The sequence below is a fragment of the Gavialis gangeticus genome, unplaced genomic scaffold, assembly GCF_001723915.1.
Source record: "Gavialis gangeticus isolate Ggan-Ray unplaced genomic scaffold, GavGan_comp1, whole genome shotgun sequence".
NCBI classification, from domain to species: Eukaryota; Metazoa; Chordata; order Crocodylia; family Gavialidae; genus Gavialis; species Gavialis gangeticus.
Genome location: NW_017728993.1, coordinates 29,693,554 through 29,719,846, shown reverse-complemented (window position 1 = coordinate 29,719,846; position 26,293 = coordinate 29,693,554). Strand labels below are relative to the sequence as shown.

The 26,293-nt window shown below is 39.9% G+C and overlaps 1 protein-coding gene across 9 annotated transcripts in view; it reads right to left on the bottom strand.

Annotated features, from left to right (window-relative positions):
* Window positions 1-26,293, bottom strand: part of NEXN (nexilin F-actin binding protein) — a 40,387-nt gene that overhangs the window by 13,682 nt on the left and 412 nt on the right. For 2 of the 9 annotated variants that reach the window (XM_019501487.1, XM_019501485.1), the window contains exons 1-8: window positions 24,922-25,088; window positions 9,515-9,584; window positions 7,475-7,666; window positions 7,198-7,273; window positions 6,961-7,109; window positions 4,227-4,268; window positions 2,567-2,755; window positions 2,306-2,479 (exon numbers count right to left, since the gene is read on the bottom strand). In XM_019501487.1, the coding sequence (XP_019357032.1) occupies window positions 2,306-2,479; window positions 2,567-2,755; window positions 4,227-4,268; window positions 6,961-7,109; window positions 7,198-7,273; window positions 7,475-7,666; window positions 9,515-9,541 (849 nt within the window). In that variant the 5' untranslated portion in view covers window positions 9,542-9,584; window positions 24,922-25,088. Of the gene's footprint in view, window positions 1-2,305; window positions 2,480-2,566; window positions 2,756-4,226; window positions 4,269-6,960; window positions 7,110-7,197; window positions 7,300-7,474; window positions 7,667-9,514; window positions 9,590-24,921; window positions 25,089-26,234; window positions 26,253-26,293 lie in introns of those variants that run through there. The other 7 variants (XM_019501491.1, XM_019501490.1, XM_019501489.1 and 4 more) reach the window with 6 other exon arrangements.

The window sequence follows — 26,293 nt, the reverse complement described above, 5'->3', positions numbered from 1 at the left end:
TTGTTAGGCATTTTGTAGTTGTGTAACGTTAATGAGCCTTTTGCTTGTATGTAAACAGTTAGGATGGCAGTCTCTATTTGCACATAAATTACTTTCCTTCAGATGCAGATTAGTTAGAAAAAATTACAATGGTTTATTTTCCTAATACAACATTAATAGAATTTACTCTTAGTGCAAATTGAAGTTGGCATTTCTGTTCTTTGAAGAAATGAAACATCAGTGAAGAGTGGAAATAAGCAGCTTCAACTTTTTTAGTGTTTCCCTTCTCCAGTATTATCAGCAATAGAAGTTTGGGAATTTGCAGATTGCAAATAAGAATGAAAGCAAGTACTATCCTTGGACTATTCCTTCAAAGATTATATGTCTATGGAGAAAATGAATGCATGAACTATGGAGCAGAACTCCAGATGGCTATACCATCTAACCATCAGGGCAATGGGCTGCTTGTCAGACAACTGTGAAAGACTTCAAGATTTTGATTGGAATTACCACAGTGGGTTTGTAATAATAATACTGGAAAGCTGTGTCCTTTAACATCAAACTAATGACCCCAATATCAAGCACTTGAAAACCAAAGATGGACCAATCTACAGATTTTGGCTCCTTGATCAGATCTGGATTTTAATCCTATACATATTTGAAGGCTTTCTGCTTTTGATCACCAGCAACTGGATTCTACTGTAAATTTTCAGGGTTTCAATGTATTAGGGTGTAAGTGTGCATAATTCTATATCTTTTAAAAATAGCACTATAAAGCAATGTCACCTCAAGCATCACATTCTGTCTGGGACTAACGTAGCAGAATCAAACTGGTTTTGATCAGTTTGACTCAGCTAAGCCATCTACACTGTCAAATTGTTGGGCTTTCACACATGCAGGACAGAAGTGAGTGGGCAGAGATTGTTTGTCAGCAGCAGTCCCAGGCTCACAAAGGAGGCATTGGAGCTCTGGCCTTAAAGTACCACTGACAATAACAGTCAAAACTTGGGTAACCGTGACTTACTGTTACATAATGTTTAGTTTTAAAAAGTACTGATACCCATAGGTAGGGATTTACCAAACTTGAGGCGGCGGCTGGCCAATTTCTCAGGCAGATCATGTAGCCGGCTGCCATTTTTGTAGAGTTGAGTGTGGCAGGGCCCCATCACACCTCTGATTGGCTGAGCGGTCCCTTACCACAGATTGCCAGATGGCCTAAAATGGAAGTTTAATTACCCTGATTAAACCCAGAGAAGCCATTCATCCATGTTTAATAATGTGTGGATTAATGGCTTTCCCTAGCTTAATCAGGGTAATTAAGCTGTGGTTTCAGACCATCCGCAAGTGGGAAGGCTGCAAGCAGCTGCCCAAGGGTTCCAGGCTGACGGGCAGGTAGCTGGGAGGCTGTAAGCAGCTGTACCAGGCTCTAAGGAGTCTCAGCCCAGCTCTTTCCTGGGGGTGGGTGCATGTGTGCAATGAGGTGGGCCAGAGCTTCACAGATCCTAGTGCACCTGCTTGCAGTTTCCCTGCCCATACTGTAAGCAGCCCCTCTCCTCCTCTCCTTGTCCATGCTCCAAGACTGCAGGGCTTTCCACCCTGTTCTCTGCTTGCTGGTAAGTTTGGTTCTTGGGTTTTTGTTTTTTGCAGCGAGCCCACCATTTTTTGCAGAGCCTGCCCAATGTAACATTTTCCACAAAAATTAAAAAGTATGTATTTTAAATATATATAAAGGAAAGAGCTAAGTTTTTCACATTCCCTAAGTGTAGACTTTAAGAATGCCAAAAATTATGGGAGTTAGCAATATTGAAACACGCAATACCAATTTCAGTAGGTCCCTACCCATAAATATGATCAATTTATCACGAGTAGTTTAATTTCAATGACTACTGAATTCCCTAAGAATAAAAACTAGATTCAGTTTAGGAATAAATCAAAATCTGTTCATACTCTTATACAACTGTTGTTTTGATTCTAAAGATACTAAAAGGTAGTTTTACAAGGTACTGCAGTATGATATAGTACAGATACTTTTTGTAAAAATGGCTTTGACTGTTGGCACACTTTTAAGAACAGGATGTTTCATACATATCAGAAGATTGTTTAAAAGAATATGAATCAATACATAGAATAAAGTCAGAAAGTATATTTTTAAACTGATGGTGACATCAACGCTAATCTGTGAATAGTTAACACCTCATGGTAAGTCTAACAGTTTGAAATAAAATCCAGGTATAAAAAGGCAAAAGAATTCAGATGCATGAAAGGGCGTACTTGTATCCAGCATAAGCAAGAAACTTCCAGAACTGTGAATAAAGCATTAATTTACCATCTGTTGTCTAGCTTCTTCAAAGGTGCGTCTTTCCTCTTCTAAACGTTGTCTTGCTTCTTCCTCTGCTTGCCGTCTTTGATTTTCTTGTCTTTGTCTTTCCAGTTCTTCAAATGTTACTTTCAGTTTCCCAGGAGACAGGGGTTCACGTCTTTCAGTGTCTTCATTTTCATCCTATATAACAAACAAAGCCATTAATTAAATGAAGTTTTAAACATTAAACTCCTGTTTCCTAAGAATTATTTACAATGATTTATTTACCATGACAAATGAAAGACACTTGGCTTCTTTTAGAGATTGTTTCTGTTCCTCATATCTTAATTTTTCCTCTTCATGCTTTCTTTCTTCTTCTCTTTCTTTTCCTACATCATCAGCACTTATTTTCATCTTTCCAGGTGTTTTGTTAGGTTTTACAGGTACTACTGTCACCAGCAATGAATCGTCTCCTTCCTGTTGTTAAAAATAAACTTTTTTCCGTAAATATTGATTTTGAAGTTGTCTGTTTGCATGTGGAACTGCCATCATTACCTGTATTTGCCAAAGTTTCCAAAAGTACAGTGAGAGTGTACTATGAGCAGAACTAGTACTCAACACAAATCCCATCTTCCAGTGCTACTGACAGCTGTTAATTTTCTTCTGACAACAGAAGGCCCTGAAAACAATTCTGTTTTAAATTGTAAATGTAGTTGGCAAATGTTCAGAGAACTTGGAGTATCTTCATTGACAGGTGAACTTATCTACAACTATTTGTAGCTGTTCAAACAAGAGTTGCTGAAATTTTGAAGATGTAGCAAATGCAAGTCCATCCCAGTTGTAAAGTGTTATGTCTGACATATACTCTGCATAGAAACAAGCCTGTGAGGAATGTTGCTTCCAATATCTTTCTATTCAGAGAGAAATATGTGGCTAAAAATAGCCTGTGAAGTAACAACCAGTCTGCAATTTTATTTAGGCAAAACACCCATTAAAATCTATGGGAATTTTATCTCAACTAAGAAGTCTAAGATTTCTGAATGTATTTGCATGTCCGGTCACAATGATAACTAGGTTCAAGCCATTAGTAATTTTTTCAAGTAATAGAAGTTGTGCAGTATTCAAGTGTCTGATTATAGCAATGCTGACATCTCATTTCAAGAACATATGGAGGTGTCTTGCAAAGGGAATTAATATGTTAAAGTATCCTACAATATGATTTTATGAAAATAAACCAAATACCATTAGAGATACTGCCAAATAATTTCTCTTTATTTATAAACTTCAGAAGTGCCTTTAGACACTTCGGTAAAAAATAGTAGGGTTTTGTCTAACTTTTTTTTAATAAACATCCCCTTGTTATGCTGAAAATACAAACACAAAGTATTTTGTTAGCACATAAATAATACTCTGCTAACAAAATAGGCAGGTTTGTTTAGTCAGTGTACACTATCCAAGCTTAAATTGCAATAAGTAAACCAAAACATATAATTGTTAAACTTTCATTGCCATTTAACATGTTTACATTAACAGTATACCTTTTTAATTTCAAACTTATCAAAGGCAAAGAGCTTTAAAGGTGAGCTTTAAAGGCTTTTTTTCAAAGCCACCAGTAATTTAGATGCCCATTTCTCCTATGGGTATCCAAAACATTTTGGTAGCTTTAAAAGTCTGTGTTAGCTATTCTTAATACTGTTTTTTCTTGTAGATTTTCACAGACAAATAAGTTTTAAACTAGTTTTAAAACTAGAATAAGTTAGCCTCAGCTATAGCTCCATAGCTCCTTCTATGCAGGTCAAAAAATATTTCTTCAGGTACCTGGTCTTGTTACAAAATTTTAATGAAAAGTTAAGTGCATCCTTTTTGTTACCCTATTACAGCAATAAAAACAAAGTGATAAGAAGTAAAAAGGTAGGTGAATGTGTCTTTGAAAAAAATATCTGATTACCTCCGATGCTGATTCAGTTCCCGTATTGTTTAAGTCCTCAATCTATTAAATGAGAATTTCATATAATTACATTACTTTCGCTCTTTGCCTTGAGTTTTCAAACATAAAAATGAAAATATTTGCATCAATCATGATATGTATGTTGCATTTAAGTTTACAAATCTTTAGGATGAACTGGAGAGACTTTATTTTGAATGCTTTTCGCTACCTGTCTGATTTCAACCTGACATCAAATGTTAATGCACAGATTGTACACCATGTTCTAACCCATGGGGTGCATCTACATGTAACGTTACATTGCTGTCGCAACACACTACGGTGACACCACAAACCATGACATCACAGCTATGTCACCGTAGCAATGTGCTCCCTCAGTATAGTGCATTGCTATGGTGACATAGGAGCTAAAACCATGCACCATTGGCATGGCACGGTAAAAGCTGTTATCGCGCCATCATTTAGTGCGCCTCTTGGAAGTACTAAATGATGGTGCTGTAACAGTGCCATAGGGCGTGCAGACACGCCCACAGTGTTGGTCCTGGGACAGTTTTGATACATTTCCTAGTATAGTAAACTGAATTTAAAGTCCAAATCTAGCATATCAATGTGATGCAGTATTTGAAATGTAGTGCATTAATACAGATTTCTTACATATGTGTTCCATAACTATGCAAAAAACTATTGAAGCAAGCTATTGCCTATCAGAGTAATTTGATCCTTCCCTGCCAGTCCTCTTTACAAGAAAGACCATCTTCCCTACATTCATTTTATAGTCTTGACATGAGTTTTTTACTTTTTTTAAAATTAGTATAGCTGTTTTTCTGAGTACAGATATACATAGTTCTATTTTGCAAAGTAAATAAACTTGAGAAAAGATAGTGAAAGAGTATTAACATTCAGCAGAATTTACACAAGTTAACAATGTTATTTCAACAGAAGATAGTAGATAAGCTATTGTTAGATATTCACCCAATAAAAATACTCTTCTCACTTTTAAGGAAAAACAGATCTCTGGTTAATTAAATACTTGTTTATGGTCCTAGACTATGCACTGAGACTGTTAGGACCAGATTCAGAAAAGGACTCAGATGCCTAAAGCCTGCCCAAATCCAAGCCTGCAATCCAAAAACATCTACTTAATTGCTGCCTAAACCTAACCCTTGCTAAGTGTCTGTCTCCCTGTTAGTTTTGAAATTTTCTAGTTGCCTCCAGTTCTACTTCTCTGCATGCCCAAAACTGTCCTGGTTCAAACAGCAAGGTGCCCAACTCTCGCCTAAATTCCACTGGGAACCAGAAACCAACGCTCTGAGGAGCCTGGTGTGAGTACAGCTACCAAAGGGCTGGCAGGATCTAGTTCTCAAAACCAATCCTGCTGAAGTTGGGCCACTGAGCAGAAAAGAATGCAAGCCAGAGGTAGGGCCAGGCTGTAATCTAGTGTTCAGGCTTTTGTTGATAAGTGGGGAGTTAGGGGTTCTAGTCTAACCTCCCAGATTTGCTTGGGTATTTTATATTAAACAGCTGCTGGATTAGAAACAAAAGTAATTCAGAGAAGAGAGGCCAAAACACAGCACAGGACAGTCCTGGGTTCTAGTCCAACTCCCCTGGATTATTTGTGTGCTTTCTCACCTCTCCCCAGCCCTGACATCCCAATACTGTTAAAACAAAACACATAAACAGTCTTGAGACACCAAACCTACAACTCCTCATTACCAGGTAAATGTCTAACCACTAGGCTACAGCAGATAACCCTTTTGTGTGCTACTTTTTTTGGCCCAAAGAATCTTGCACTTCTGCTTGCTGCCCTGATGGAGGTACCTCTTCTCCCACTTTGGAGAGGAGCAGGGGTTCAGAATCATCCCACTGCCTACTGACTCCTATTGGCTAGCTGCTCAGCCTGAAGGCTTTTCAGACTGCTCTTCTGAGATGACTAACTGCCCATGCGCTGTCAAAGCAGTCTCTGTGCCCAACTCTGCATTCTGGACTCCATTCTAGGAGCTTGGAACCTACGAGTCAGACATCACATTGCTTAACTTTTTAAGTGCCTAAGCTCCTTGCTGGATATGACCCTTGCTCACAACAGGGAGAGTGGAGGAGGAGAGGACAGACCCCATTTTTGAGTTCTAAAAAAGACAAAATTAGGCTTGAAGGCATCAGTTAGAGTTGGAAGATAGCCATTTCAATATTTAACAGTATTGATATGCACAATGACAGAATAAAACATGATTGAACCATCACCCTTGTAAGTTTAGTCATATTTATTGTACAATCAATCTACAACTATACTTTAGGTCATACTCAGTAATACACTTATAAGCAGAAAGTAGCATCTTGTGTCTGGAACAAGGGCTTACCCTTGTTAATAAAAGGAATTATTTAAAACTGACTGACTTGACTTTATAAACTTAACTGTAAATCCAATCCCAGGTCTATACCAAGCCTGTACCTGTCTAGGTCACCCTTATCCCGATTTTTAATCGGTACCAGGCTTTAGCCATAACTCAAATTCAATATTTAACAAAATGTGTATCCTACAACTACTCCCATAAACTCCTTCCCCTGAAAAAAAACTCATCTCCACATCCATTTTCTTCTTCATAGACCACAGTCTATTTACCTGCTGTCAGAAACCTAAATTAAATCCTCATGTTGACCTGTGGATCGGTGAAAAATAGGTTTGTGGGGTTTTTTTCCTACTTGCTATACACTATTTTTATTTTGATCAAGATAAACATACCTCCTGGGCTTTTTTTGCCAGTTCTCTCTGAATTTTCCTTTTCTCAATCATATCTTGTTCAATTCTACGCTTTCTTTCTTCTTCCATTCTTTTTCTTTCTTCTTCTTGTCTTTGTTTCTCCATTTCTTCATACTTGCCTTTAACAGTTCCTATATATATATATAAATGACAGAATGTAATTGTTTTATCTAATATTTAAGTGTCAAATTACATAATCTTTTAAACCAAGTTGCTTACCAATAAGCTTTGGAACATAAGCTTTCTCTGTTTTAGACTTTTCTTCTTCATCATCAGAAGCAAGCAGTTCTTTCATCTAGTTAATTAAACAGAGAAAATAAACTATCTTTAAACATTAGAATACAAGATGCTATTGTTACATAAGATGATACAAAAAAATCTGAGTCTACTTATTTTCATTACCTTAAAAAATTTTAAAAACTAATTTAAAATTCTTACATAAAATAATGCACGAGAATAAAATAATTAAAGCAAAAATATTTGCAAATAAAATGACCTCCTGCTTTCTCCTGTTCCATTCTCTCTCTCTAACATATTGTTCTTTTCTTCTTTGCTTTTCATCTCTAGATCTCCTTTGATTTCTTTCTTCCCTTGCTTTCTGCATAGCTTCAAATTTATCCTTTACATCACCCTTGCGAAGTTTAGGCACATAGGATTTTTGGACAGGTTTAGATGAAGAAAGCAGAATCTTGGTGAAAATAAAGGAGAGATGAAGATAAGAAAAAGAAAGTTGAAACAGATGGAGAGAAATTAAGTGATATAGACTGAATTAGAAAGAATGTAAGACTCATTAAAACAGAAAATACGTATGAGATAATGATATTGTGCCACTATTGTCTACTGTTTGACTTTATCATATTTGTTTATAATCAAGTAGCAATAAACACTAAGAAATAACCTAGGTTTTTGTTAGATTCAACTACAGGAATCCCATTTAATGGGTGAATATGTAGTTAAAACCTTGAAGTTTGAAAACGTGTCCTTTTAGCGTCCATATGTTTATAAAGTACATTTCCATATCACTGCTTTAGAATTATATACACCCACAGTACAAACAGAAATATATACTTGACTCTATTCTTAGAAGCAAGACTAGAATTTAGATTTTAAAAATATGCAGACATTAGCATCACATTTTCTAATGTGCATTTTTGTGTTTTTTGTAACCTACTTTGTTCAACCTTGTAACGAGTCATCATTTCAAAGTAAAACAGGATTTTCTTATTTCCTTTAAAAATGTAAGCATGTGATAGTAATAGGCAACCATTGATCCTCTGGATCTTGGTGAATGCTGAAGAGGTCTAGTCAGGTGCTTGATGAATCCACTTGTACAGAGCCCATCACACCAAGACCTTCAACGTGTACGTGCTGGTAGGAGTTTGGAGGAGTGGAGGCTGCCCAAGACCTACCATGCCCCCTTTAGACCATTGAGACAGAATCCAAAGGCCAGACTGAGTCCAGGTGTTCAGTGTCTCAATGGCTGTAGCTTCTGTCAGAGAGCAACAGATAAGACCTGTTGCTGACTGCCTAACACCTCAGCAAGGGTGCACTTCTGTCAAGGTGATGTTCCTTAGCCTTTCTCCAACCAAGGAGTACCAACAAGGCAGTGGGGACTGGGGTTTTGAAATACCCTATGCTTGCTTCATTCTGGAGGTTGCAACGTGGTATTTTACAGGAGCTACCCCACCACTAGTAGTCCTGCCATGTTGCCACCAGGTCCTCTAGTCAGCTGCAGTTTACGGTCATACCCAGAATCAAGTACATGATATCTTTAATAGTAAATTAATATATTTATATTTAACTGATATAAAATATAAAAATATTTATATTTTAATAGGTGTGTACATTAAAGCTGAGATGCTAAGCTCACTTGTCTAGTGGGGACCTGTTGTAGATATGGCTATTTCTATGCACTCCTAACTTTTCTGTTAGGTTCCAGTTAGCACACTGTACACGCCTCCTATAGATCTTCAAGGGCTCTGTCGCTTTACATTTTGGTAACACATAATTTGTCAATAAAGAATTATGAGTCAGTGGAAAACCTGAATGAAAGTGCTGTTCTGTATTTGATGTATTGTTCTGTATTTCATTTCAGTACTACATGATATCAGTGTCAGTTATACTTGCTTTCATTCCTGTCACTGAGTTAGCATCTAAAACATTTTCTAGCAAAATTAAAATATTGTAGTCTTCATCATCTTTATCCTCAGCACTGTACTATCTTCCTTATGTTGTATCCTCACTTTGGACATCCACTTCCAGGTTTATAGAAAATTCAGTGTCTTGGTTTTTTATAATGGCAAGAAGCCCAACACATTCCAGCAAATCAGATAACCTGCCTTATTTCAATCAAGTTGTTCTTTTCAAGTGCTTCTCTAGCATCTTAAAATAACTGGGTACATTGCCTTTCCTTCTAGGGAGCTTTTCCTCTACTAGCCATTTGTAGCTTGAGGCTTAAAACACCAATATTTGTCTTTTTGTCCGTATCATCTGTAAATTACTACATGAATTAGAACATTTAAAATTTGATACATACCTCAGCCTTTTGTGCAATGTCATTCATAGTTGCTCGTCTGTGATCTGACAAGATATTTTTCAATTTTTACCTAGAAGAGATTGCATACCTGCTTAGAAAGATTGATGCTTTAGCTGGAACTTCTATCATCTTTTCTAAAAAGAAAGCTCATGTGTACTTAAAATGCTGTACCACAACTTAATCTGACCAGCATACAACGGTATTTAAATTCACTGTGATTCAGTACTTGTGATATCTCTTGTAGGAAGCTCAATATTTGTGATACTAAAATTCAGTTACATGATATTGTGATATGTAGTTCAATATTTGAACACCTCCATAAATATTTCAATATGTATGAGGTATCAATATTGATCTAAAAGTGACAGTTTCTTCTAGTACTTTTGAAGCGGTATTTGTGCATATTGCTATTACTAATGGGGGGAAGAAGTTTAAGTGGAACTTGAAGGACACAGGTATAACTTCCTTCTGCACCATAAATTTTCTATGTAATCTTGGGCAAATCACTAATCTTTTTGTGTCTGTTTCCCATCTGTAGCAACACTTTTCCTGTCTCATAGAGATCTTGTGATGAGACGACAAGAAGGGGGTTATATACTTCATTTACTCAAATCCAAGATGAAGTTTTTTCCTTCATTCAACATGGAGGAAAAAAGCCCCTCATTTTGGATTTAAGTACAAAGTTCTGGGTCAGGGGCCAGTCAGAGCCACAGCAGCCCCTGCCCCCCCACCTCAATCTGCCTCCGTGCCACTTCTGCCTCCCCCCCACTCCACCTGCCTCTCACAGTCTCTGTTCCCCCTGCTGTTCACTATCAGTCACATGTTTGGCCCCATTCTGGCACAGAGCACATGGAAAGTCTGGCCCTGGCCTGGCTACATGGCAGCGGTGGCAGTAGCTTCAGTAAGGCTGGAGCTCTTGTTACTGTAACTACCTGCCCAGCCATGTTGAGGCCAGAGCTGCTATGTGCTCCATTCCCTAAGCCAGAACGGGGCCAGAGCCACACCTGACGGTAAGTGGGGGAGAGGGGGCAGCCCCTTGTCCTCTTCTGCAGCCTGCCCCCTACTACTGTAGCAGTGGAGACGGGCAATTTTAAAATTTCACTGGGATAGACTCTATACATGGAAAATTGTTACAAATTTTCCATGCATAGAATCTAATTATTGGGGATCATCTTAAATTCAAAGCAGTCTTGGATTTGAGTAAGTATGGTAAGTTTGTTAGATTAATGTGGTCTGAGAACCAGAAATACTGTTTTCTTGATCATTTGTTCAATATTTAAAATACACTAAATGTGTTGGGAGCCTGATCCATTGATGTCAATCAGAAGCCGTTTCTTTGTTTTAGTGGGTTTTGGATATGGGCCTAATACCGTGTTGCCAAAGCTTGTGGGATAAAATTCTAAAATAGTTCTCCTCACATGCATGAGTTTGTAATTAAGAGAAATGGGGGATATTTTTCCTCTAGCAACTTTTAGCTGGGTGGAAGCAATGCCTTCTCTTCCAACTGAAGGGACTATAAGAATATGAGCTTGCTTTGAGAGGCTCTGCTGAGCACAAGCTCTTTCCCACCCTCAAGCTCAAGGCTTGTTAGGCTGCAACCTTTTCCCGGTAAGGGCTGCTGTGTTCCTCCTCCTGGCAGCTGAGCATCACTTCTGCCTGGGCCCTACCCAAACTGACTTGAGTGTTGGTTGAGCAGGAGGGACCTGAAGCTTTAAGTGGCTTGGATAGTAGTTTCCTTCTTTCCTTTTAGGAGGACATGGACAGCTATGTGGGAGGCAGGGGCATCTTGGAGTGGAGGGTGGGGAAAAGGCAGGATTTGTGGAAAAGGAAAAACCGGGGTGACAGTGTGAGTGGTGAGGTGAGTTTTGGGCAGACAGAAGAGCAGTTAGAGGGACAGCAAGGGGTCACCAGAGCAGGAGAAACAGACTGTTGGGGGAGACATGCTAGAAGTCTGATGAGGAAGAGGAGAGGCTGGAGGGGATTGTAGAAGTGAGGTGTTGCATGGCCCCTGGAGTCTCACAGCACTGGACAAGAGTTAGTCAAGACAGGCATCTAAGGCAAGAGAAATCCAGGGTAACTTACTGCAAGGTTTATGTATTTTGTTGTCAGGAAGGCTTGGAAGAAAGGCAGTTAGTCTTGAATTTTCTGGAGTAGACTGAATGGGGGAGAGGAGCCTGCCGCCTCCCCAGGATTTGAGGTATTATTACCCTAGTGATCACAAGTACATGCAATGTCAGGGCAATGTTCTCTACTTATAAGCAAACTATGCACTTATTCAGTATGCGTAACTATATAGCATGTCTCTGACCCCAACTTTTTGCCAATTGTTTATGCTACACCAAACAATAGTTATTTCCATGTTAGTCAAAAATTCAATTGCATAAATGCATCAGCTTTTCAACTCCATGCTCTCTTTGTAAAGCAATTGTAAGCTAACTGCATAATTGATTACAATAACTAAGAACCAGTTTCAAGAGGTCTATGGAGCTAACTAGATTCCATGAATTTCAGGGTGTTGTTAGAGGCATAAGGCATTGTGAGAAACAAGGTCGCTAGCCTTAATGAGATGCAAAAATCTTATCCCAAGCTGCTCCTATGTAATAAGCATTGTTTACACTGAGTTTGTGTACAAGCATATGCTGGGGAAACGCTAAGCCTTTTTCTCAGTCCCAGATAATAATACAATATGTAGTTGTAGAGTACTTCTCATTTACGGTGCTGTGAAACCTGTTCAGTGAGGGAAATATATGTTCTATGGTAAACTGCAGTTTAAACGTTTCCTAGAAAATGCTGTATTTTGCTAGTGTCAGATCATTATCTCTTCTCTCTTTAATATTAGAACTCTTTGTTCCAATTAGTGAGTGTTTAGTCCAAGTCATCACATACAGAGTAACACAACCTGCACACCTCTCCAGCAGGAAGTTCCACAGGGGACCCTACTAGTCCATCAGCAAACAGAGAAACTGAACCCAAGGAATTGCAGGATGCCACCTAGGGCTTTAGTTCACAAGCCATGGAGTTGGTGAGAAGCAGGGTAGGTTTGTATCTCATTTGGTACACTGTCTCTGCTTTGTAAAGGAGGATTCGGTGGGGATGTGCAGATCATACTTTTGAAGTAAGGCAGGAGGGCATTTTTTCTTTTTTTGCACCCTATCTCTGCACAGGAGGATGAAGGGATCATCGAGGATTAAACCAGAAATGGACATAAAGACAATAAGAGATGGTGGTTAGTCAGTGAACTCAAAGATGTTTCATGGTTGGTAAAGGAAACCAGTGGAATTACAAAACTATATTCACAACCTACAATGAAATGGATTCGTTGATACTGTGAGCATTATGCCTAATTACATTTTTACCTGTTTTCAATTTGCCATGGTGTTAGTAAATGCATATGGAAAAGAAATCATACCTGAGGCAACTATAATTGTTGTCTCAACCCAGTGTCCTCACCTACTGCTTTCCTTGTAAGGTAAGATTGTAAAGCTTTTATCTGTGACTTAATACCTGCCTTCTTAAAGGACAGGTTCTGGGGTCCAGAATAATACAGCAGTGCTGTCGTCCACGGTCACATGTTGAGCAAGAGCAAATACTACTTATGCTAATTTCTTGTTTTTTAACAAAAATTAACTAATTGTTGAAGGACTTAATTTTAGAAATTAATATGCTGTTCTGATTTACAGTACAATCTCAATATTCTGCACTCACTGAAACTCTTTGGAAATTTATGCATTACCTCATGTGAACTGACAATAAATGATTTTTGTTCCTCATTGATGAATGTGCTTACCTCACTCATACTGAGAATATAATTATTTAGCACTTGTAACTTTATTATTTTAATAAAGTATTATATATAAGTCCCCAAAGTGAAAACAGCAGGGGAAGTGGTGAGATCTTTTGAAGAGCGCAATCTTAATCCATGGGATTTTTCTACCCCTTGAGGTCAGTATAACCCTTGATCAAGACACCTTTGGAGTTTGATGCCAGGTCAGTTTTTCATTCAATCTCTTTTTCAGTGACAAACTCTAATGCAAACAGCATGATTCTTTATGGAAGAGAGTCAGTGAGGCTAAGTCAGCTCAGGAAACGGAATAAAAAAGGATGATTTTACAAAAAGAAGAAGAAAAAAATCCTGTTTCTGTGGTTGGTGTATTGAAAATGCATTGAATATGCAGGAAAAAAAAATATTTCTATTTCCTTTCAGTTACTATCCTCTTATATTCTACCAGCAGTGGCACTAGCTATAATAGGGGGCTCACATAAGTGACATTTTTTGCATGATTGGGCCCCTGAAAGCACTCTACAGCCCTGACACATGCACAGCTGCAGAGTGCTTTTAAACTGGCTGATCACGTGAAAAATTAACTCTTGCTGAATCAGCTACTTGATTAAGGCACTATAAAGCTAAGCACTTTAGGAAATTTGCATTTCCTTGAGGGTTAATTTTTTGAGTGAAGGGCAGGGGTCTCAGAAGGAGAGAGAAGGAAAGGAAAGGAGCAGCACTCAGCTGCCAGCTGTTTTGCCCAGCCTGAGCTGGAGGTGGGGGGAGTGGAACAGAGCCCCTCACCAGTCTGGCTTCCCCCAATATCCCAGCCAAGGCAGCTGTGGGGGGGGGGACAAGTCAAGGGGGCTCTTTTCCACTTCCCTCTCCAGCTCAGGCTGGGCAAAACAGCCAAGAAGTGAGTGCTGCTTCCTTCCCTCCCTCCTCTATTGACATCTCTGGAGCTGGGGTGGGCAGGGCTGGGGAGAGGAGCAGTTCAGCACCCTTGAGTCCCTGCCTGCTGGCCAGGAGGAGTGGTGCAGACAGGCTTGATTTCCCTCCTCTTCCTCCCCCCCACACCTCAAATGTCTGCTGCAGGGGAGGGGGGCAGAGGGCTCTAATCCATGGCACTATATGAAGCCTCATGAGTTCAAACAGGCTCTACACGAACAATTATCTATCGGGGCTAGACTAAGAACACTACCATATTTACTCAAATATGAGATTTTACCACCCAATTACCATGGGCGAAAAAGCCTCTCATCTTACATTTGTATATGAAGTAGGGGGAGGGGGAGGAAGTGGGGGTAGGCGACTGCTGCGCCTTTGACCCTGGCCTTGACTCTATGTTCAGGCCAGAAACTGACCCACAGCAGCTTCCTCCAATTCCCCTCTATAGTTTCTACCCCCCAGCCCATCTCCTTTTCTCCCCCTTATTGCCTGCCACAGCTGGGCTCCAGCTCAGGTTGGGGTCTCTCGCAGGGACAAAGCACGTGGAAACTCCTTGTCCTACCTGGCCAGGCAGCAGCACCAACACTTGCATGGCCAGACAGGGGCTGAGCTCCCACCTGCTGTGTTCTGGGACAGAGCAGCCCAAGGACAGGGCAGGGGGAAGGATGAAGCAGAGACTTAGGGGCACAGGAAGGCTGTAAGGGGAAGAAGTGGATGGAGCAGAAGGCAAAAGGGCCACCTGGCCTCCGCCCCAGTCACTGCTCTCGCTACTGTAGCAATGGAAGGATGGAATTCAAGACAACCCTCCAATACTTAGATTCTATACCTGGAAATTATAACAAATTTATACATTTTCAAGATAGAGAATCTATTTTTGGGGAGATTTTCTTATATTCAGGGTCATCTTTTATATTGGAGTCAATGCAGTATCTTTATTCCACTTGGGTGGCTGTACATATGTTTCGTAATGAAGAAAAGAACTTATCAGATCTGGTCTGAATAAGTCAGGCGTCAGATAGAAAAGACTCTCTCTCTCTCATTACCAATCTTCCATATTGCAGTGATTCTAGGTAATCAGAATGCAACTGTAAGTTGGAAATGCTGACTACAGTAACTTTTCATATTTAGTGTGACAAATATCACATGAAGATATGGACTACTTGATTCATTGTGGCTGTTCAGCTAAAAGTGTTTTAATGTCTTTCACTAGAATACAAAAAACAGAACAGAAATGTTAGTGTTTTGAAATGCAAGCTGACACCTGAGCATTCTTTAATTTTGATATATTCATGTATGAAAAGACATACTAATTAATATAACCAGGGATAAAAATCGTAGGAGCAATCAAAACAAACTAATGCTAAATGTAGTGTAGAGGAAATGCTATAAAGAGGCATGTCCAAAGATAGTGGCACACTCTAATCAAGAGGCCAAACCATTTGTTTATGAATAAGCTAAGCATAATTACTTGTGGTATAAGAGTGAATAAGCCTTGTTTGATTTTAGCCAAACCCATGTCAAGTTTCTAAACTAGTGGTTTTGCTATTAAGTGTGTTCATGTCTATAATTATGTTGTCAGGCTCTGTAAAACTATCCGCTATGTGCCAACTGCTTTAAGTACACACAGTTATTTCTGAGGACTGCCTTCCATACATGTTCATATTCCACATTAATGATTCATCTACTCAGTTTTCAAGCATCAAAGTTCCTTGAACATCTTTACATTTTTTTCCTAGGAAAGTGCTAGCATGGCTTCAAAACTTTTCAGTTGGGACCAAATAAGCTGTTCATGCTAAAACTAAAAGGTAAAGAATGCACATGAAAATACTTTTTGCCTGAATCAGGCTTATGCTTTATATGCAATACCTGTGGAAGTCAAATTTCTTTTTTGCTAACACTCCTAATAACCATCACTACTTAATGTAACACCTCTTGCATTTTTATGTAATTACTTGAAAAATGAAGTCCATGTTTTGCAATGAATTATGTCTAAGTGCAAAGTCTATCTGTGCTTGCATAAAAGTCTATCTGTGCTTCTCATTAAACTGTTGTAACAGGAAGTGGAATTATATAGTTTAGCATTTTCAAATCATTTGTAAAGGATCACTTGTCAGGTAGGGCAGATGTATATTTCAGCTTGTTTTAAAATAATTAAAACTAATACTTATGAAATTTAACATGCAACTGGAGAAGGCTTTGTACAATAAAAATTGTTTGCCTGCAGTATATATACTAAACAAAGCAACTAGTAAAATGATGCAAACAGAGAACCTAACTAATCCTTTTTTTTTTTTTTTTTACAATGAAAAAGACTGAACTGTAAAAAATCCAGATAAAAAAACTGCTAATTATTTTAAATGGAGTTAAAGGCAGATCACATACAATTTGAATCTGCTTAAAACAATTAAGACTCTGGGAGGAACCTTCTAGAATTCAATCTCTTCACATCATAGGTCAGCAACTCAAATGCTTAGCATCTCAGCTCTTACTGCTGATAATGATAGGAATATATTTTGTTATTTTAAACTCTACAAAAATAAGTCTGAGCTGATGCAACTAATGTCAGCTGAAACAAGCTTTAAGTTCTATAATGCTCTCTGCTTTGTGCTCATTAATCAGTTGTGAATAGCGGTCATTGTGGTTTGTTAAAGTAGCGAACGTTACCAGTAGTCATTTAAACAAACTATTTTAAAATTATTCTAGAATCCTAAGTATCTACTAGAGCTGCTGTAGCTAAAATAATCAAAAGCCTGTGGAAGGCTAGCAGCCCCAGAGCTGATGTGGTAAAGCATGCCAGTTTCTAGAGTCAATGGCCCATGAAAGATCAATGCAGCTAACGATGTCCAGCTAAATTTGACTCCCCAACCCAAACACTTGTTTAGGTTAATGCAGAGCAGCCCTTGCCACAAGGCCAGACTGGGACTTAACGCACACCTCTGGACCAATAATAGCAAGATCTCTTCGGGTATGAACAAATGTTACATTTACAATATTTATGGGGCATTTCAAGTATCTTTAAAACATTTCAAAAGGCAAACATGCAGATATGCATGCCCAGTAAATTGACGGGCCAAAATTGTACCTGGAGGAATTTGGTACTGTTTTATTCCAGTATTTTCCACATTACATCTGCAACCTTGTCATGCTTATGGCTTCACCACCACTCTTTGAAAGCTGAGAGAAACTGGTATGTAATTCTGATATGCCTAGGGATTCACGGATGTAGGCTCAGAAGGGACCCTGCAGATCTTCTAGTCTGATCCCCTGCCCTGGGCAGGAGAGAAAACTGGGCTCAAATGCCCCCAGCTAGGTAATCATCAAGCCTCCTCTTAAAGACCCCTAAGGTAGGAGCCAGCACTACTTCCCTTGGAAGCTGGTTCCAGATCCTAGCTGCCCTGACTGTGAAGTAGCGGCTCCCAATGTCTAGTCTGGATCTAGTCTCAAACAATTTATGGCCATCATTCCTTGTTATTCAGGGAGGCGCTCGGGGGAAAAGGGTCCCACCCATTCCCTGCTGGTCCCCCCCTAGTAAGTTTATAGATAGCCACCAGATACCTTGCAGACCAAAGGAATCATAACAACAAAAAACCAAGAGTTTATATGAAAGTAAATACAAATAATGGCATGGTTTGTAAGCCAAAAAATTCTTAATGACTTGAGTTACTTTAGATAGTATTTGGGTACAGGCAGTCCTCAGACTTACGACACAATTGGTTCCTGAAAACCACATCTTAGGTTGAAATGTTGTAATTTGAAACTGATTTTCTCATAGGAAATAGTGTTATAAATGGGGGATTGGTTCCTGAACCAAGGTCTGATACCCAATTTTCACCAAAAATAACCTAGAATTTTGTACTTAATCAATTATAGATGAGTAAAATACATTAATGTATTTATATTGTAAATATAAAGCCCTCTTCTGGAGGCGCTGGACGTGTTCAAATCAGCAGGTCCAGACGCTGTCTACCCCAGGGTGTTGAAGGAATTGGCAGGGGTTATCGAGGGGCCCCTGCCACGGCTTTACAAGCACTCCTGGTGCTCAGGCCAGGTACCAGACAACTCAAAGAAGGCCAGTGTGGTCCCCATTTTCAAAAAAGGGAGGAAGGAGGACCTGGGCAACTATAGGCCTGTTAGTCTTACTTCGATCCTGGGGAAGCTCTTTGAGAAAATTATCCAGGAGCACATCTGTGAAAGATCAGTGGGCGGATGATGCTCAGAGGCAACAAGCATGGGTTCATTAGGGGCAGGTCCCATCAGAGTAACCTGGTTGCCTTCTATGATCAGGTCACAAAATTATTGGATGCAGGTGTCGCGGTGGACAGAGTCTTTATGGACTTCAGGAAGAACACTGTCTCCCACCCTGTTCTCATTAAAAAGTTGGCAACTGGCATTGATGCCTACACAGTCAGATGGGTCGCAAATTGGCTGAAGAGCCACACCCAGAGAGTGCTGGTGGACGGGTCATTTTTGACCTGGAGGGAGGTGGGCAATGGAGTCCCCCAGGGCTCGATCCTCGGGCCCTCACTGTTCAATTTCTTTATTAGCGACTTGGACAAGGGGGTGAAAAGCACCCTGTTCAAATTTGCTGACGACACCAAGATTTAGGGCGAGGTGGGCACGCTAGAAGGGAAGGACAGGATACAACTGGACCTGGACAGGTTACAGGGGTGGGAAGATGTGAATAGGATGGGATTCAATACTGACAAGTGCAGGGTGCTGCACTTGGGCAGGAAGAACCAGCAGCATACCTGTAGGCTGGGGAGCTCCCTTCTCATCAGTGCAGTGGCTGAAAGATCTTGGAGCCATTATCGATTCCAAAAGGAACATGGGCCGACAATGTGAGGACGCGGTCAGCAAGGCTAACTGCACCTTGTCATGCATCCACATATGCATCACGAGCAGGGCCAAGGAGGTGATCCTCCCCCTCTGGGCGCTGCACTTTAGGAGGGATGAGGCCAGCATCGAGAAGGTCCAGAGGAGGGCCACTCACATGATCAGGGGACAGCAGGGCAGGCCCTACGAGGAGAGGCTACAGGAGCTGAACCTGTTCAGCCTTCACAAGAGAAGGCTGAGAGGGGATCTAGTGGCCATCTATAAACTTACCAGAGGGGACCAGTGGGGAATAGGAGAGACCCTGTTCCCCCAAGCACCTCCCGAAGTAACAGGGAATAATGGCCATAAGTTGTTTGAGAGTAGGTTCAGGCTAGACATTAGAAGGCGCTACTTCACGGTCAGGGCGGCTAGGATCTGGAATCAACTTCCAAGGGAAGTGGTGCTGGCTCCTACCTTGGGGGTCTTTAAGAGAAGGCTTGATAATTCCTTTAAGAGGAGGCTTGATAATTACCTAGCTGGGGCCCTGCCCAGGCCAGGGGGTCGGACTTGATCTACTTAGGTCCCTCCTGACCCTACATCTATGAATCTATAAATAGCAATCATATTGATTTGGAAGGACTTCTTTGAGGTGCTGGACTTTTTGAAAGATTTTTGGTTAGACTTTTTGAAGGGTTCTTGGCTGGAGTCTTCTCAGGAGTCTTGGCTGCAAGGAGTCTTGTCTGCTTTCTTAAAGGAAGTGTTCTCCAGGGAGATGGGCGATGCAGCAAACTTATTCACTGGCATGGCATTGTGTCAGATCAAGTGTTGTAAAGTCAAATCTGACGTCAGAAAGTTGAAACAGGGTGTCAATTTATATGCATTGTAGGTGCGAAATGTTGTAACTCAAAACGCTGTAAGTCAAGGACTGCCTGTAACTATTTTCTGACAAATCCAGAATTAACCAACCTTAAAATACCTTTAGCTTTTGTTTTTGTAATCGTCTCTTCCAAAGTAAAGTTGATATGTTTAGTGACAACATCCTACTTGTGGAATGGAAAAAAACTAGAAGGTCAAGTTTGGCAAAGTTATGTAAACTGTTGAATAAAAACAGTACTCGCTCAGACTTGGTTCCCATTTGGGCTGTCTTTAAATTGGTGATAACATGCTGAAATATTGTGTCTAGGAACTCAGATGCTATTTGCAAGCATTTGTGTGGACTCTAGGCTCCTGTAAATGCCTGATTCCAGCATCCTTCAGCATTGCATTTTATGTAAATAATTAAAAAACGAAATCAGCTTTACTGTACATACTGAAGAGAAACTCTAATAAGTAACTTCACAAACTGATACAACTTTTCAAACTACATTTTAAAAAGTCCATTTAAGTACTATGGGCTATATATATGTTCAAACCTAAAGCTGTCATGAGGTTCTAGCAGTTGTAAATAGCTGCTCTTCAGCTTCACATTGATAAAGACAGACTATGGTACGGCTCACCCTCAAAGGGAACATCTGAAGTTTACTTTACCAGGCACAAATGATGTAAAAACACTCTTGGCAATTACTGCTACCTGAGCATCCAGCAGCAGGTGCAGATCCAGCATGTTCAGAGCCTGTGAGATTAGTGGTATATTTTGGAATCTGCAGTGCTGATATGTCTGCCATTTTTTCTGGTTGTTTCCTCTCTCTTAATATGGTATGACGTAGCCAACTGGCTCTAATCCATTCTGAAATTATTTTTTGACACTAGGAAAATCATTCTGCTTCCACCATCTATTTCAAAAGATACCAGTGCTGTTGCATGTTAAATATGCTTCAGTCCATATAAGCCCTCTAACTCCTATTCCTACTAATGATACACAGGGTGACCATATGGCCAGTTTTTACCAGGACTGTCCACTCCCCACCAACTCCTTGGCATGCTGAACTGAGAATAGGGCTTGGAAACAGCTGAGTTTACAGGAGGAGGCAGGGAGGAAGGCTGTGGGATACCAGAGGTGGTTCTGTTTTGATAATCAGGAAATAAGGCTACCTAATGAAGCATCTTCCTCGAACAGGAATGGTAGAAAAGAACAATGCTCCCCAAGAGCCCACCTTATAACTGACAAGCAATTGTCTGATACTACTAATTATAATCTTTCACAAAAAAGGAAGAGAATTTATTTGAGTGACATCATCCAATGCTGCTGGAATCTCCTACCATATCAGCAATACTTAATGAAAAAAAGACCAGAGAGAATCCACACAATCTCTCTAGAAGACTCAGAACTAAACCAAGAAATACAGAGGACTCCAGATAGGGATAAAAATGTTCTACTAAAACATGTTACAGTAATCCCCAAAATACTAGTAATAGTTAGAAAAATAGCACAATCAAAGGGTAATTTATCAAAAAAGTGTGACAAGTGCTTCTTTAATAAAGATCACATCTTGCTATTAATGCCTTCACTGATCCCCTTCGCACAGAAACTATTACTAATTCTAAATGTCTTACAGTTGTGTATCCCACATTTGAAAAAAGAAAATGTACCAGGGAGAGTGCTGCGACAAAAACAAAGCCAGAAGCCTGTGTGTTTTCCTCTATAACTGGAAGCTAAGTTGTTATTTTTATGTGTTCTTAGTTTTTCAAGTGAAATTTGTTTTCCTGAAGTTACAGTTACTGTTCCACTTTTTGATACCTCATGGTAGGACCCCTCCCCTCCCACTGGAAATTTCTTTCTGTGGAACACCCATCACTGGAATAGTGGCCAAAGGTATGATGGAGAGAAACTCCATTGATGATTTTCTTCTTGGACCCTCCAGTCACAGCAACCCATCACTTGCCTACATGACATTCATCTATGAAGTTATTTCATGTTCCAGTCCTTGGGTAGTGTAAAGCAATATCTTGGGAAAGTTTACTCTAATATTTTACTGTTGTTAATCACAGTCCCTGGACTGTTCCACCTCTGTGGGGACTCTCTCAGGAAGGGGAGCCAAATTTCCATCCTGAGATTTACAGGTCTAGTTCTTCCTCATGAACTGAATAGCAGAACAAACTCCATAATTTAAAATAGACTGGTTGGACATCACGGAGAAAATGATTTCTCAAAAGACTAAAATGAACATTTCAGCTCTGTTGCTGTATCAGTATTACAAAACTCATGGAAAATTGGGTAGTAGATTAGGCAATGCTATTGGATTAGCTCTTTTGTGAGAGTATCTGAGTCACTGAGTAGGGTTGTTGAAAAGAAATCAGGTTGACTGTCTCCAAACATAACTTGCTTATTTCATTTGCACTAAATAGAAAAGTGTTGACCTAAATGTGATGTAATCGGAGCAGGTAAAGACATTACTTTTTCAGTTTTTCTTTCACCCAGCACAAACTCATTAGTATTCATAATTAAATAAATGTAGAAAACTATCAAAGAAACACCAACGATTTATCTTGTACCAACTCTTAAGTCCTAAAATCTGTCTATTTTAAACATACTGTATTCCCATATATTCAGAGCCTTTATTAAATCATGCTATATCTCTTCAAAATGCTTCCTCTGTCATCAATAGAAATCCCAGGCAGATTAAGGTAGCATGAAAATCCAGAGCAATTTTGTTAAAACTGAATATCACACTTGGGGAGCAAGGCTAAGTTTCTGGATATTGTTTGGGAAGTTTTTATGTTTATATCTTACTTTTAATACTCTACCTGCTTTCATAAGTCTATGTCCCTGCACCCCCCTACCCCAACCTTATGCTAACATTTACTACAAGTTGCTACTTGTTGGGAAGGCAGCATACAAATCTAATACATAAATAACTGTCCTTACCTCAAAATTTGTGTGTTCCACTTGTATTTGAAAGTATGAAAACCTTTATTTACTGATAGATTAGTGAATGTCTCTATATCTGATAAAAATGGAAAATGCCTAGGTAGGGAACTAGTCCATTTTCACTGTACCTCTAAATAGAACACTACTTTTACAGACAATGGAAGAGAAAACTAGGATAAGAAGAACTAGCCAATTCCTCAGTAATTCCTCTTTCCAGTAGGCCCCCCTACTGTCTTACTGGCAACTGTGAGTTATAAATAAGCCTTTTACAGCATAGGCTATGTTATGTTTACCATCTGTCTCCTTTTTGTGATCAACTCACAGAGAAGATTCCTTTCTATTAGGAAACCATATTTTGAAACTTGGAAACTTATTACTTGTGGCCAAGGTTCTGAAGGGAGGAAAAGCCAGCTCCCCATGCTAAAAGAATTAAATAAAAGCAGAGTTTAATAAAGCTGAGGGGAGGACAAAGGAAAGGAACAGTATCCCATCCTGCTCACTGCTCATCACTTGAGTTCTGCTTATGTTCAGATCATAACTTTATTGAAAACTGCAGCTTTTAAAATAAAAGACGAATGCCTGGTTTGAAATTAATGAAAGGACTGCGGGGTTTGGGTATAACTTCACCTAGCTGAAATTGTCCTGGCTCAACCTAGGTTAATGAGGGGAGATCAGAGGAGCTACAGCAATTTACACCAGCTGAGCATCTGCCCACTAATCCATACACATCTTTTTAATGACTAAATGCAGTCTCACATTTTTGCTGATTTCAGATCAGGAGAGAAACTGTTCCTCCCCCAAATTTACGTGAAATGACTGAGCTAGTGACAGAAATATCTATCAGTAAGTGGCACGGAGGATCCCACTGAAGAGACATGATGCCCATATTCTCTTTTTTCCTCTAGCTCAAAGGTAAATGTGTACGTAGTTCTACATTATAGCCAAAGTCTTTATACTGTAGTAGAATAAACTTGGCAACTATTATAATGGTGACTTAGACTATTTTGATGATACTCTATAATAATAATCTACATTAAGAGATTCTTAACAAGGACATTACCGTATTGTTTTAGCACTGTGCCCAAAACTAAGATAACATCTTCTGCATGAAAAAGTAGCCTCTTCTCACACATCATCTGCCTTTCTCATGGGATCAATCCTAAAGGCCATAGTGCAGGAGAAACAATGAGGGGAGATAGGGCTAATGTTGTCTTACTTGTGGAAGGTCCCCTTCTACTAATTCTGCCAAGACTTCATGTACAAAGACACTGGCCAATCTTAATTTAGGGTGATATCAAAATATGAACCAATGTCTCTTTAAATGAAAAAGCCGTACTAAACCACAACTTCCTACGCTATTTCAGCAGCAGAATAGAGAGAAGCTGATGTGACCTAAGAGGTACCTTGACTCGTGCCAGCTAAATCTTGTTAAGATAAAGGTTGCAACTCTGTAATGCAGAACTGGAGAGACTAGGGATCTGTCTGTCCTTACTGAAAGGTGGAACACTTCATTCCTGCAACTTCAATATAAAGCTTATGGTCAACTCCAAATAGAATACACTGTATCAGACCAGAAGTGATAAATACATAGGGCATATTGGTTATGTCTGCATCTGAAAGGAAAGGATAAAGTGTCCTGGCTGTATGAAGATAAAGAGCATTTCAGGCTATTACTTCTGTTGGATTGTTCAGGAGCAGTGTTGGTGCCAACAGAAATCAGCAACTGCATAACACCTTGATCGCACTGACAGTGGACTTACTCCTCAATACAACACAAGGTCATAGCTCCAACTACTTCTTGAAATGCTTTCCTCTGCATGCCATCATCACCTCATTATCAGATTGTTTGACCTAGTTTTTTTCACATAGGTTCCAGCTTGCTTCAGACATTAGAACAGCTGGAAAATGGCACCGTCTCTTGAGAGCTTCAAAGCCGAGTGTTGCAATACTGCGTAGACCAGTGTGTCTGCTTTCTTCTATTTAAGAACATAAAACCCCCTTTACAAAGTCTTCCAAAAACTGCTATTAGAGAAAATATTTCTTAGACAGATATTATTCAAAACATGCTTAACACACAGTTCTATCTCGGTGTATACTTCCAGCGTACAGATTGTTCCAAGAGTTAATAAACTGGTTAAGACCACGGCTACTTTATTATCAACACCACCTTGATATTCATGTGTGGAAAGTGTCATGTGATATGCTATATCCTCTTCTGACCATAACTGTCTGCAATATGTAACCTGGAAATATATTTGGATTAGGGGGAAGTCAAGAAAAAATGCAAGTGCTCAGCACCTCCTGCCTTTCAATTTTTGTTCCCACAACTCTCTTTTATGAAGTGGCTTAAAAGAAAGTATGGATTTGATGTAGTCTTCTATTTTGATCCATACACCAACTACTCTGTGATTTATACATGGAGCAAATCCATACTTTTGTAAAGTTACTTTACAAAGCAGAGTTGTAGGTACAGAAACACAAGCACTCAGCACCTCCTGCCTTTGAATTCTTGACTTGTAATCTTTAGTTCTGATTATCAGCTGCTCTGATTTTTCCCATAGCTACATTTTCCGAAGTGGAACTAGAAGTTTTGCCAATATTTTGCAAATATTAGGCCACAAACTAGAACATGCCAATATTTTGCAAATCTCGAAGACAAAGTCAAAGGATTGATCCTTTTTTCCAAATGATTTCTCACATTCAGTGAGTAAGATTTTTTCCCTCTGCACTACATGAAATGCCAGCACAAAATCTATCTGGAAACAGGCTTCCTGAAACACAACATTCAACTTCAAGTAAAAATATGCAAATGCATTGGGACAATGAACACGCCAGAAATTAGCGCGGGGTACAAACCACTCTTACACAGCCCATTACTGGATTACTGTTCAAAGCCAAAGGGCCAAAAGCAATATTTTAATTTAAAATACATCATCTATCCAATATCAAAGGTTACCATTTAGAAACTATTAATAGCAGCCTCCAGTGGAGAACTGAGAGCCAGGAGTTGATTTCCCCACCTCTCCCCCCACCCGCCACCTTTAGAAACGGGGGTTCGGAAAAGGTTTTCACACTCTTCTGTTGGTGCCAGCAAACACCTCAGCCGCCTAAATCATTTTCGTCCCATTCATAATTTTTCTTGGGCAGCTGTTACCACCAACTAAAAGCAGGGACACGTGCTTGAATTAAAAGTAAAACAAGCCACCACAGCCCATCCTGAACGCAATGAATTAAAACTCCTACCTGGAGTTTCTTGTTCTTCTAGGAGACCCCTCAACCCCACACCCCGGGCAGCGGAGCCAGGCAAGGTTCCGCTCCGCTCCGCGCAGCCGAGGCAGAGCAGAGCCGCGCCGCCCCCGCGACACAACCCCGCCGGCAGCTCCTCTCACCTTCCGCGGGGGGCGGCCTCGCCCAGCCGGGGTGCCCCCGCGCGCCGCGCCGCGCTCCT